This window comes from Pelobates fuscus, chromosome 3 (genome assembly GCF_036172605.1).
Source record: "Pelobates fuscus isolate aPelFus1 chromosome 3, aPelFus1.pri, whole genome shotgun sequence".
In the NCBI taxonomy this organism is placed as follows: domain Eukaryota; kingdom Metazoa; phylum Chordata; class Amphibia; order Anura; family Pelobatidae; genus Pelobates; species Pelobates fuscus.
The window spans coordinates 246,827,567-246,842,217 of NC_086319.1; the positions used below are offsets into that span (position 1 = coordinate 246,827,567).

General features: G+C 38.6%; 1 protein-coding gene across 1 annotated transcript in view; it reads right to left on the reverse strand.

Moving 5' to 3' along the window:
- Positions 1-14,651, reverse strand: part of PLXNA4 (plexin A4) — a 673,785-nt gene that overhangs the window by 553,166 nt on the left and 105,968 nt on the right. The window contains exon 3 of the mRNA XM_063448298.1: positions 9,534-9,716. Coding sequence (XP_063304368.1) covers positions 9,534-9,716 — 183 coding nt within the window. The remainder of the gene's footprint in view (positions 1-9,533; positions 9,717-14,651) is intronic.

Here is a 14,651-nt window from a genome sequence, read left to right on the forward strand (position 1 = left end):
ATAGGCAGGCTTAATTAGTTAAAACTACTTGGCTCTGTTATCCGGCAGTGAAGGGGTTAATGCACATTCACAATGTCACATACAATCAGCAGCCCTTCCACATGGGTATCAGAGGAAGTGCCTGACAGTTAAATTGGATCACTTTGTCATCATTTGAGACCTGGAGCTGCGGAATTAAAGCTAAACTGATTACCTAAAGAGAACATGTTGCCATGGATCTGACTCTTGGACAATGCAGTTGAAGCAAAGTGTTAATGTAGTTGTAGAAGAATAATGGATTGCTGGGCTGTGTTCTTGAAAAGGAATAGTTCCACATTGTAAAGCACATCAGGGTGAAATGCACAGGCTAAGAATGAATCTAGTTAGAGGCACATGGTGAAAACTGCAGCACAGAGGCTTGATGTCTCAGTATTAATATCTCACGAACGAAAAGTTAATTACATTAACACAGACCATTTCAATAGCAACTTTGTCATTCACAATGAAAAATAAAAACAATACAAAAACAAAACAACAACAAACAACCTATCAACTGCAATTTTCTGACCAACACGCAGGTACTGGACTTTTCAGCTGGACTGTGTGTCAGTGATAAGAGCCCACTGACAATAGTGTTTATTTTCATATTCATAATTTAGTTCAATTATGCTTTGATTCTGGCTGGGATTTCAGAAAGCAGGAATACACTGCTAAAAGTTCTTCGGAAGGCTTAAAGGGACACTACAGTCACTAGAACAACTACAGCCTATTGAATTTGTTCTGGTGAGTAGAATCATTACCTTCAGGCTTTTTGCTGTAAACACTGCTTGTTTCAAAGAAAATGCAGTGTTTACATTACAGCCTAGTGATAACTTCACTGGCCACTCCTCAGATAGCTGTTAGAGATCCTTCCTGGGTAATGGCTGCCTAAAACGCATCCAGAAATTCAGTATCTCCTCCCTCTGCATGCAGACACTGAACTTTCCTCATAGAGATACATTGATTCAATTCATCTCTATGAGGAGATGCTTATTGGCCAGGTCTGTGTTTGAATCATGCTGGCTCTGCCCCTGATCTGCCTCTTTGTCAGTCTCAGCCATTCCTATGGGGAAGCATTGTGATTGGATCAGGCTACCACTTCTGATGATGTCAGCAGACTGCTTGTTTTTCTGAGGCAAACAGCATGCAGAGCTACAGCTTCAGGCTTGAATATAGTAAGATTTTGCTATATTTATGGAGGCATGAGGGGCCCAGGGGGACTGGATGGTGGTTTTAACACTATAGGGTCAGGAATACATGTTTGTGTTCCTGACCCTATAGTCATCCTTTAAAATGGCACAAATTAAACTTTAATTTACAGATAAACTTAAGATATTAGTAATAGAGTCACTATATCTGTAATTGTTATATTTCACGGTTTGTGTGAAACGTTCACATTCTCTAACTTATTCTGTTACATACCTCCCAGGATGTCAAATTGACAAAGGGGGCACTTTCATTTTAGGGGTATGAGTGGAGGTTTGGCCAGTTGATGAGAAATTCTAGGAGACTTATTAGAAACAATTTATATAGCTAAAATATCATTTAGAACAAGGTATCATACTTACACAGACTGATTTCTAAACACATTTAAAGACACATTACTGTGAGTATTATTGCTGTGGAGCTCTGTTATAAACTCAGCTTCTATAAAAGAGTTGACAGTAGGATAGAAAAGAGGGGTTGGGGCCCAAAATAGGGATTGTCCCTCCTAAATAGGAACACATGGATACTATGCACTTATTTTTCCTGAAGATATATATTGTGTTATGAAAATAATACACATTAGCCACCACAACTACCTGTGCTCACGCTTGCTAACCTAGTTAGTGATGGTGCAAAGAGGTCCTCTGTCCCTGTGTACAATAAATCTCTCACTTAGAATTGAAGCGATTTGTAAAAAAATAATACTATCAAATTTGTAAACGTCAGTGCAGGTATTCTTTATCTTGTCTGTGAGAGTACCTGTATGTCTTGTGCACCAAATCGCAGCTACCGCTTTGGAATGCAAATCACATCAGTGCTGTTTAGCCCTGGACATGTATGTCATGAAGACTAAGATCTTGGTATTCTACAATTCACAGTGTCCAATTAGGTAAATACGGTTAAAGTAGCTCTAAAGGCACCCAGATCACTTCCTCTCAACAAAGGGTGCTGGGTGAATTGTCCCTCTAGTTTTAACTCTGCAGCTGAAACATTGCCATTATGTAGGAACACCAATGTTTACATTGCAGGGTTTTAATACCTCTATCACATGGTCTGATACTGACCATCTGATCGGCGCAGTGCAGTGTTTTTGCAGCATATGCGCACTAGCCTCCTAATGTTTTCCAATGAAAAAGCATTGGATTGCCTGAGATAATCGATTTTAGTCAAATAGGCATGCCAGCAGGGTGGAAACTTCAACTTTGAGCCCTCACATTGCAAGGTGGGCATTTGTATCCCTGACACTTATTTCAGGTAATACTGTTAAAGCACATGGCAGAAAATAGAATGAATCCAGAATCCCTTAAAATATTTCTCATTGTTACATATATTTTATCTATCTTGATATATTTGGGGCTAGGGCTAGATTTAGGGTTAGGGTTATGGTGCGGGCTAGTGTTTAAGCCTCCCTAAGTAGAGTCAGCCACGCTGTATACATATTCTGCCGCACAGTAGAGTATCGCAGCATTACATGTACTGCATTGAAATTGCTGCACATGTTGAACCCAGAAGATAAAGTATCTGATGTCTGCTTGTGCAGCTATATTTTTTTTTTTTTTTGCTCAGATACGTTCAAGTCTGCTTCTGACTGTGACACTCCCTCACCACCCCCATCTACCCTTTTCTAACAGGAGCGACAGTTTATAAAAAATGAGCTCATGAAAATGTTCTAATTTGTCAGAACGAGATTGTAGGTTGCTGTTAATTGCAGCCGCACACAGAGATCCCTGCCTATTGAAGTGCAATGCTTGATTCCTAAATATATATAGAGTCTCAGAAACCCTACACCTTTCACTGTTCCCGTGGGGCACGTAACACATGACAGCCATGTGCAAGCTGTTAGCAGGAGGCTGCTTACCTCTCTCCCAATTTCTCTCATCTTGCATGGTTGTAAAACTTTTTATGACTACACTGATTCCATTGCAGAGCAACAAAGTAGAGAGTGTGTCAGTCAGGTCTTTCACCCTCCTGGGAAGAGCATGTGCCTGTATATGTGGATTTTTTTGGTCTTCCGTATATGCTTTACATCATAACAATTTCCTATTGCAATGACCTGACATTCAATCCAAATCAGCTGCTACCAATAGTTAATGGTGGCTGGCGCACAGGACCACATACATAATGACAACATATAGAATTCTACACAATTTTAATCATAACTGAATTAGCAGTAGATGATATTTCCAGCAGCAGCAAAACACTAGAGTTGTAAACCAATGTGTGCAGGGGATACAGTGACTGGGGACATCTTTGTACCATAACCTAGGAGTTGCTATGGTGCTTGATATCTATCTGGAGCCGTGCTCTAGCAAAAACATTATAGAATTCACAACAAGCAACAAATTGTTGGAGTAAGATTCCTATAGTAGAGACATATAAAGTAAATAGAAACATCTCAATAAAAAGGATCTGAAAGCTGCTGAATCTGTTTAAAATGTTAACATTACCTAGATAGTTATTTTGGCGATAAATCCATTTTATGAAAATGCAATATACACAGCTTAAGTAATTCACCCTTTGCCGGAACATAATACTGATTTCTCTTGTTACAACAGAATAAATTACTAAAATTCCCTAAAAGTCCATCTTGACTAGACTAATCTCACACTTTTCTAGGGTGTGATAATCTTTGGTATATATTAAGGTATAGCAGAGCTTTACAGCAGGAACTCATATTTGGGTCTGTAAAGAATGGCACTTGTGTTTAGAGCTGAGTTTGTGTAATATATTGATCTTGTTGGAATGCACTTAATAATGTATTATTATTTTTATTATTATCATTTGTGCAATAGAACCGCTTTCTGCAGCTCCTTACAATTATGCAAAGAGATATTTAATTATGAGTGACACAGAATAGTAGTATTGACAGTGGTGAAGACGGTCCTACTCAAACGAGCTTATACAAATGGATACATTGCAGGTGATAAAACTGCAGAATAGCGAAACCCCATCACGCATCCAGCCACAACCACAAACATTGTAATTATTGGTAATTTGCCATTTTAGACCAGGTGTATATGAATGCCTTTATAGATGTTGTAAGTGCACCCTGTGTATGCTTCTACACATGTGGAGTCTCCGATTTAAAGAGACTAATGTCAATGCACAGAGCATGCGTCCTGTATTGCTAGCTCGCACTACCTATTCCTGGTGTTTATTTGCTTAATCAATTCTCTTTGTTAGAATGTTCACTGCAGTCAAGTCCAGGTTTGTAAAGGGAAATAAAAAGAGTAGGGACTCCAGCCAAGCTGAACAAAGACTTTCCAAAGAACAGGGAGTCAGCATCAGCAACTGCAATACAATTTAGCCACAAATGCTTCATAGAAGACAGAATGACTTAACCCGTTCAGAAATCCTGTATCTGCTGATAGTTCTATTGATTTTGTAAACACATCATTCTATATGGTCATCATCATCTTCTTGGCTCATATCTGTCGTGGAATTATTCCCATGTGGGTATGTTTCATTTCTGATTATTGCAGATATGTGCTATGGTGATTAACTACAGGTAATAAAACAAACAGTTCATTGAAATGGGCATTTCTCCAAAATGCTGATGCTCTGAGCGATCAGAAATATGGAAATGCCAAAACGGAGGCTATTAATCTGGATCTTATATTTGTTGTGCTGCCCTGTGTACACTGTTTAATTTTTTTCTCATGTGTTATCACAAATTAGTATTAATCACTTTAACACAGAGTTCTTCACCCCTCCTTCTCTGATTCTTGCACTCACAGGTTTAATAAGATTACAAACTGTAATGGCTATCTGTCAATGCAGCAAATACAGCAGCCCAGAATTATAGATCTTTTCTTTTACATGTGATAATCAGGTCTATCATCAAAGTGGTGAATGTTCTACTTTTATATGGGGCCTGGTAAAGTGGAGGGGGTCACTTTGTAGTAAAGCTGGGGAGATTGTAATCTCTCTCTTCTATGAATTGAAGAGCTGAAACTAAGCAGCTCCACCTTAAAAGGACACCATTGGCACCCAGACTACTTCAGCTCATTGAAGTGGTCTGGGTGCTGTGTCCCAGTCCCCTTAACCCTGCAATGGTAATTATTGCAGTTTCCAGGAAACTGCAATAATTACCTTAAAGGGTTAGCTCGACCTCTAGTGGCTCTTTACCATACAGCCACTAGAGGGTCTCCTGGGTGGTTAGGCGTCTTTCGGTCGCCTAACTGACGCTGGACGTCCTCACACTGTGCATGAGGACATCCAGCGTCAATCAAAACCCCATAGGAAAGCCTTGCATAATGCTTTCCTATGGTAGGGAAGACCTAATGTGAGTGCAGCTATCGCCATGCATGCGCATTAGGTCACCCCGCCAGCTAACATTGGCAGAGGCGGAGCCTGAACCAGCGCCGAGGAACATAGGCGCTGGAATCAGGTAAATGACAGAAGGTTTAAAATCCTGACATGTAAAAGAACAACACTGAATTACATATGTGTACTAAAAACAGAAAGCATATGATCACTCCCATAACCCTGAGCCCCCCAGCACTATATAAATATAAATTTGTGCAGTTACAGTCACCGCACGAAGATAAGGAGTCTAATTTATTGTAATATTTATGTGAAAAACATAAGAAATAGTATATTGTAAAGAGAATCATATAGAAACTCACTCACATGAATCTGAGCTAAGTATTTCTCAATATAGAAGGGTGTATGTATGTTGGACTTAATAAGAAGGAATGTAATTATTGACACATAAAGACTTCTTAATCTGCCTGAATTGCAGAGTGCTGTATTACAGAAAAATACAGAAAAAAAAGGTCTGAAAGGAATAGGTTTTAGCTACGCAAAGAAAATAATGTGCATGCCTTTCCTGGCAAGCTGGGCATTATGGATTTGCTATGCTAAGTCTGAACTATTTCCCATACACAACATACTTGTGGGTGCAGAGAAATGATTCACATAAGAGCATTAAACTAAATTAACCTTCCTGTTTTGATTTCCAACAGCCTGCTTGTAACACTTTCTGTGAATCAACATCCCTTATCGTATATGACAAGAAGTCTATTATCCTCAAATCATCTCTCAGCCTTAAAATGCTAATGCATTCTTCATGGCAGCACCTAAAATTAATAAGATTATCCTTCATAATGAGCCGGCTATGACTTAATGTCTTGTGCTGTGGTTTTAAACTTGGAGACTGAAAGTTCTCCACTTAAGACAATGCTATAGATCGAATGGTCAAGCTTATTGACAGGACGTATGGTGCCCCCATAAACAAAACAGTGTAATTAAGACAGAACTCCATTAATGTGAACTGTTTGCAAGCAAATTACAAGTATAATGCCCTCACTAAATTCATTGATTGACAACAGAAATAATGCAGTTCAGTATTGCAACAGTGGGCACAGAATGTTTTATATATACAGTAGATATATATATATATCCTGGTATAGCTCAGGTAGGGAACTTCCGGCTCTAAATAGGAACTAGTGGTGGCGGGGAGCAGCACCCAGCGGACCCTAGGTAAGAAATAAAACTGTTCTAAAACAAACACTTTAAATGGGGGGTTGGGTAGCGGCAGTGGTTATAATGCCTGTAGTGTTCCTTTAGCACTTTAAGTTCTAGAAGTGTGATAAACGCATCTCATACATCTTGTTGGTACTTCAAAGGGTAAAATGATATTGCAGTATCTTGTAATGTATTTGTATTGGACTAACAGAAGGTTGGAAAGACAAGCTTTCAGGAGACCCTTACTTTATCAAGTATAGAGCATCCGCCATTGATGAAAGATACATGCACTGAAAGCCTGTTTAGAATTGAATTAAATTAATATAAATTGATACTAGAATACTTGTTTTTTTACACCAATATCGTTGGACTAATATAGCTGCTCAGTAACATTAGCTTTTGGAAATATATTTAAATACTGCAAATAAAGGTGTCAATCAATCTGTGAAATAATGCAATTCTGGGTAGGGAAGTAGCCCTTAGCCAAGACCACTTTTCAATTTTTCTTCTTTCTAAGAACTTCATCTGAATTGGGGAAATGCTGAAATAGCACATCAAACATATATTGGTTTTGGCTACACACTTCCAAACATGTGTAAATAGTGATAAAGTAGTGTAAATGGTTCATAAAATGTTATTTCACTATTGAATATGACAATATCCTAAACAAAGTGAGCATAGTGAGATGGATTCAGTGGGAATGAATCTGATTTTTACAATAGAACAAAGCAACCCATCTCTGAGTGATTCTTCCGGTCAGCAGACAGAGCTGTTTATACTGGGGGATGGCTGCATAGAAAGTGTTAATAATTACGTTTCATGCTTTCTTTATGATCTATGGGAAATAAACATCATGACAGGAAGCTGCTCATTAGACAGCAGGTCTCTTTTTATTTTATGATAGTAGTTATTTCAATTTGTCTCAGAAGTAGGTCAACATTAAATCAGAGCCGTACAACCCTGTAAAATACAACAATTCATTCACACAGTCAATCATTTATTTGCTATCATTTAAGCATGACATTCATTTCTGGTCCAAATTGTCTTCAGAAATCACATAGAATTTATGGAAAGCTGTGCATGTGGCTTGCTGCCCATGCATTGTAGAGGCCGCAGTGGGCCAGTGTTGGTAGACTTAAGTAAAACGAGTATCATAGAGTCAGAGATCAAAATTCCTTAAAGAGGACCTGTCACTTCTCTGGATTTACATCACTGAATAAAAAAAACATTTTAAAAAACATCCCATATAATTTGGGTAAACCTTTGTTTGTAAAATGCATGTTTTTCTTTTAAATGTATTAATCAATGATTTTAGCAAATTATATCATAATCTAGTTCAGTCCAGACAAAGACACTGAAAATGATTAGAAGAAATAGAAAGATTGTTTAATTTCTCCTCCTCTGTATAATTTATCCATTCTGACTGCCAGGAGCAACAAGAGGAACTAATTTGCAGTATAAAGAGGTGTGGATTTCTATATTTTAATTTTGCTATTATTAGCATGAGTATAGCGCCAACATATTCCTTTACAGTTATAGAATGCAGATAGTCGAAGGCCCTGTCCAAATGAGCTTACAACCTATAATTTTAGGTAGGCAGATATATATATCTTGGTGCCTTGCCGAGGGACAATATACAAGTAAGGTGGTTTGACCGGGATTCGAAGCTGTGTTCCCAGTGACATTTCCACTGCCCTATCCAGCCGATATGTTTTTTTCACATCTCACAAATACATATTTGTGAAATATAGAAATAAGTAAACACAGTATTAAAAATCCTGAGAAGTGACAGTAACTTTTTAATACTCATAAAATAACCTTTGATATCTTAGCATATACTTAGATGTATTAACTTCTGTGTGGTTATAACACAAAGCAAACTTCAAGCAGATTATTACTTAAATGCAAGGATCTATGCAGTAACTGGGTTATGATGGAGAAGGAAGTATCCAGAGGGTATGGCATTAGTGGTATTTTTAATGATGTTATCAAAATGAGTGTAGGAGGACCTTTATACCGTTTTAATTTAAAAAAAAAAAAAGTGTCATCATGACATTGGTGAATAAAACAACAAAGCAAACAGTTTGTGTTATTGTGTGAGTGTTTGAGTGTGTCTGTGTCGTACTTTAAATAAGGGCACACCAGAAAGACATATTTGTTTGATGTGCTCTTCCCATAATCTTATTTGCTACTCTTGTATCAGAGTTCTTTCTAATTTCAGGAAACAGACTGGGTTAGGCCCTTTTCCGACAGAAAGACACTTCTATGATACATTTGGATCACAACAATGTGTCACATGTAAGGGATACATTGTCCAATATTAGGCTGCCATTGGCTAATGGGATATAGCGGGACTCTATTCATTAAACTGTTAAGGAAATTATAAATTGAAGGGAAAATAGCCACACTGGAAAAAAATATTATATCTAATTATTTTCCAGTTAATTTATTCTACCCTAAATCTTCAGTTCTTCCGTTTTTTGTTTTTTTATTCTTCCCAATTCCAAATTTGGTGAAAAATAAGCAATGGTTTTCCAGTCTACAATACGGTTATGCTATCTCATATGAATAGAGCAATTCCATGTTATTTTGAATTATACTGGTTAATTATAGTGCATATAGTCAATCTAATATAATGCCTATTTTGTTGTTACTTAGAAACCATTCATATCCTCAAATCCATAATAAACCATTGGTGACGAAACCTGTTCTCTGTCTACAGGCAACTGTCTGTATGTAGTTATATACATTACTGAAATGCAATAATGACCTTCAGACAACTCGTGATTGTAATGCATTGGAAATACCAGCCCTGTAATTCTGTTCACCAAGGATCCTACCTTTTTCAGCTTGCCACTCTTGGTACCCACGAACGCCAGAGAGTGATTCTTGTAGACGTAGGCAATAACAGAGGTCATTCTATCATTGTCCTCTGTGAAGATGGGGATCCCTCGAACCATCTCCGATACTCCAAGTGGGGCATTCATGTCCAAGCCACAGAAATCATCAGCAATGGTAATAAGCTGCAGGAAGTACATGACAAATGATTATTATACAAATGCAGGCAATAGGACATCAAAAGCTGCATATTTTCTAACCCCTATATTTTCTATATTTTAAACGGAAACTGTAATTTCTCTTGAACTTATACCATTGAATAAAATACTTGAAATCATCTATAAGTTGTGTATATCTTTTTATGAGATGCTCTGTTTTCCTTTACATTTATAGTTTTTTTAAGGTTTTAGTAGATTACAATATACTCCAGTTCAGAGAAGGCAAGGCCGAATTAACCATTTGAAATGAAGAGGATAAATGAAACAATAAGGGTTATTCACTAAAGTGAGAATTCAAATAATTAAAGTGAAAATTTTAGACCGAAATAGACTAACTGGAAGCTTTGCTGACAAAAGATTTTTCCAGTTTGGCTATTATGATCTTAAATTTGAAATTCACATTGAATGCACTTTGAATTTTCACTTTAATGAGTTATCCTGATTGTTCCATTTTCCCTCTTCCCTTTAAAATTTCCTAATGCTGACTGTGAGGTGAAAACGACAGAGCTTATAACAACAAATGACAGGGAGCTAAGATGGTGGCTCCAAGTTACAGGATAAAGAGTTGTGGAATTCTACATTTCATTTTATTTTCCACACCATACAAGTACATATTTATTAAATACAGGGATAAGTAAACATAGTATTACAAATCCTGAAAAGTGATAGCTCCCCTTTAAATGTGTGTCATAAAAACAAAAATACAAATTATATTATTAGCATTTTCTTTTCAGAGCAATAATTGCTCCTCTGATAGCAGTTCCTTGCTCTGCAAGCCCACACTTATCTCACACACAGAGCAATGCCAAGATCTGTGATGCTTCAGATACACTTATACATAAGTGCCACACATTGGCAAGCATCCTGCCCGTGCTCCATGCACAGCACCAAAGGAGTTACATTAATCTGTGCATTATATGCTCTTGCTGCGCTTCAGTAGTGTGGAATATGGTGTAAATAAAGTTATTCAAAAGTTTCAGTATTTTGTTTTTAAATTGCACAACACCACAGCTAACCTTCAGTTACGTTATCAAATTGTGCAAAAAAAAGATCTGCCAGTACTTAAGGACATCTTCTTCCTGCTGGATATGGCATACAGCTCAATATCAATTATACAGTGTTACAGAATTTGTCAGCACTTTATAAATAATAATATTATATTAGTAAGAAATGTTTATATAGTTATGCATCTGATCCCTAATTATGCCACCACTCCTGTAAGCTAAAATAATTAGTACAGAAGACAAAATGCACACTAACTTCTAATGTCTTTTACAAAAGTACTTAACACGTTTTATAGCATACAGCTGAATATCAAATGTATTTAATTTTTATTGAATTTGAGTTTTTAAGATGCTATTGTTCTAGGCTCAGTTAATAACATACCCATGGGCAGAGAACATTATCTCACTAATGTGGTTAACAGGACAAAAGCCCACAGGTTTGTTCATCACAATAACTAAACCAACAGATAATCCTTACGTCGGCAGAAGCTAAAGGATTCTATTCATTAAATAGTGAGGTGTGTGGAATTGACACTGAACATGGCCAAGGTGGAAGAATTGCCTGCACTGATCAACATTTTGTCAGTGTTAATTTGCCCACTCAATCCTGCTCACTGTATAATCTGTGACTATACACACTGTACACCATAGCCTTGGTTTAATATACTTAGATAAGCTTTTCAAATGATCACAATCTGTTAGAAAACCTTTCAAAATTCAACAGGATTTAATTGTGACTTCTAAAGATTAATCATGTGAAAAGTTTTAAATGTTTCTAACAGAAATATTAATTTGAGACCTATGACTTCTTTATTTTATAGTTTTAATTATTTTGCATTGTTTAACCGGTCAAAATATTTGAAAGAAAATGAATGTCTCAGATATATGAGGCATTCAGAATATGCGTAGAATAAGGCAGGTAGGTCAATTTTTATTACTAAAAATTACTCCTAAGCAACATCTGTTGATCATTTGTTTATGAAATACTATCGTTTGAACAGATTTTAATGCATGTATATCTTCCAACAATCCTGTGTTCAGTGGGAAAGTTATAAATGAAAGATCCTGTTTCACCAACCCGGGTTTGCTTTCTGCTGTGCCCAGATGGCACAGTCCGAGCACACCATTAGAGCACATGTTGGCACTGCACAACCTGTACTGAGTGTATTCAGCTCACAGACAGAACACTTTAACAACGGTCTGTGAAAGTGCTGCCCATGGGGCTGCTGGCCAACACTATGGCCAGTCAGCCTGGCATGTTTTTGTAAACGAGCCCAGCCTATTTTTAAGCCCTTTGGGTATCAACAGTGATGTAACCATATCACTGGCACACCTTCTTTCTTTGCTCTGGCTTCATACTTCCAAATTCTTTCAACCCAAAGTAACAACTACCTTATCAGATTTATGGTAAATTACTTGATATATTGGGTTAAAAAAAATAAGAAATATAACTTCAACCAAAGAGGCTCACCGTGCAGTAATAACATGTAATATATGAATATTTTTTCTTAAACAGACTAGTACACTTAACCACTGTTTAAGTGTAAACATGCTGGGGGCGGGGCCAGGCGGCCATGCCAGCAGGCTGCAAGTCACTATGGCTCCAGGGAATCTTGACTAATAATGGGTAAAAACCCATCATAATCAGCTTGGAACCCCCTGGAAGTGCGTGATACCTGACCCTGGAGTGTCCCGGTGCATTTGGAGCACCTGATAACGGGTGGACCGGGTCCTGGTGAGATGCTCCAGGTCTGGGGAGACTGAGGCCTACCCGGGAGAGGAGTGGGGCGGATGGCCGCTGCCTTGCTTTCCGTCCCGGCAAATACCGAGACCCATGACGAATCTGGGGCCCCTGGCCTCGCTTACCCCCCCCCCCTTTGGGCCGGCGGGGGCTTCTGGGCGACTAGCCGCCGATAGCTACCACGCGGCCCCTACAAAATGTCCAACAGCGAGGCACCTAACCTGTACATTGCTGAAGAAGGAGCGCTGAGGGAAGCTCCCACAACACACAGCCAGGGCTATGACCACCCATAGCATTTGCCAGCAGTCACGACGGGGCGACAGCGGAGACCTCCCGTTCTGCTGAATAGTCATACCACAAGCAAACTTACACACCAGCAGAGGACCCAGCGCCTACCTTCACTGAGCGTGCCTCACTGGAGCTCTTGACAACTCATGCCGCAGACCAAACTGAGGCAGTGCCCGGAAAGAACGCCCCCAAGCGACCAGCCCATTACAGCGTTACCTACATCTGGGTACTGCGACCCGTAAAGCAACATACCCGCACTCACAAACCGGCTGGGTACTCAACCAAGAAGGTCCGTAGACACTTCGACCTGCAGAGGGTCCCAAACACACAAAGGACTATCTATGTGCCGGAGAAAAGGACACTGCTCAACACCATCCATGATACTAAAGCGACAAGTACCCCAGCTCCTTGTGACAGACGGCAATTAAAGCAGAAGCTGCTAGACCCATTGCTGACAGCCCTACTAACAGAAACCCTGGCTGTGACCACCACCAAACGGATACACCTGCTACTGAGAGTTATTTGACAATATACCCGCATTAGGTCTGACCACCACAGGCACAGGCTGAGAGGACTATCTTCAACTGGACTGACCTGACATCCAGACTATGCACCCACCTCGCATTCCGTTAAGTCAGCTTACCTCCAATACAGTGTTTTTCCTTCTATAACTCCCATCACTTGTAGCCAGAATTGATGCATATTAAGCTAAGATGCTAATGTAACTAGGTGATTTTTTCTTTTCAATTCGGTGCTCTTAACTCATGCCTCACACAGTTAATCCACTAGCACTGTACTTACCTAGCTTGCCTACTTTTCATAAAATGCGCAGATTAAGCTAACAAGTTCAACTGTAATGTGTAACTAATAGAAGCCTATGCTCTGTTTATGCATCTATATCTAGCCTGCTTTTTAGCACATATCGTCGGATAACACAGTTAATTCTTACAATTGTCAACGTTAGTTTATCTACCTTTAAAAAGAAAATGTGCAAGTTGTATCAATGCCCTAAAGGTGATTGTAAGCTTTGTTAACTCTTTGGTTTGTTACCAGCCTTTGGGGCGCGACAAACATGTATGTAAAACTACGCACAGTAAAAATAAAGAATTAAAAAAAAAAAGTGTAAACATGCTCATCCAAAATTTGATGATAAGTTCAATTTTACATTAAAAGTTATGTTATCATTGTCGGCATAATCCTATGAGATTCAGACTGTGACTTTACCAACAAAGCTAATTAGAGTTTGGTTATGTTATTACATTGCTCAGAACTTGGATTGCTTGTGGCAATTTATAGTATTTTATAATACAGCACAGTAAAGACCCAGAATGCTCAATTTTTCGATGGTTGCCAGAAAACCCCAACAGACGTCGATTACAGTGAGCAAACTATAATTCATTGCAATGTTCACACAGCCAGCCATCCCTCAAAATATTTCTACAAAGATCTGAGCTTGTGAAGAGCATCATGGGATTGAAAAACTATCGATAGCACATTTCAGTAAAAATTGCCCCCTCCTTCCTTTTTTTTTATTTTTACAAAGACCATCTCACAGAAAAAGAGAAATTTATAGTCTCGATTTGTACTGGGAAGGTGTTAAGGCTGAAGCATGTTTTGTCTATCGGGATTCCACTGTCATTTGGTTTCAGGAAATAAATAAATCAAAAGGCCGGTGTAAAGCTTGTGGGACGGCAGCCTTCGAGGGCAGAATACTAACAGCATTTCCTGTGAAGGCAAAACCTGAGATATTAATGCTGCCTTGTAAAAAGCAGAGACGATATTCAGCTTACGCTGCTGTCTGAAGCACCTTTGATAAATGTGAAACTTACAGATTACAAGTTCAATTTCTGTCTAGGGACACGGTGCACC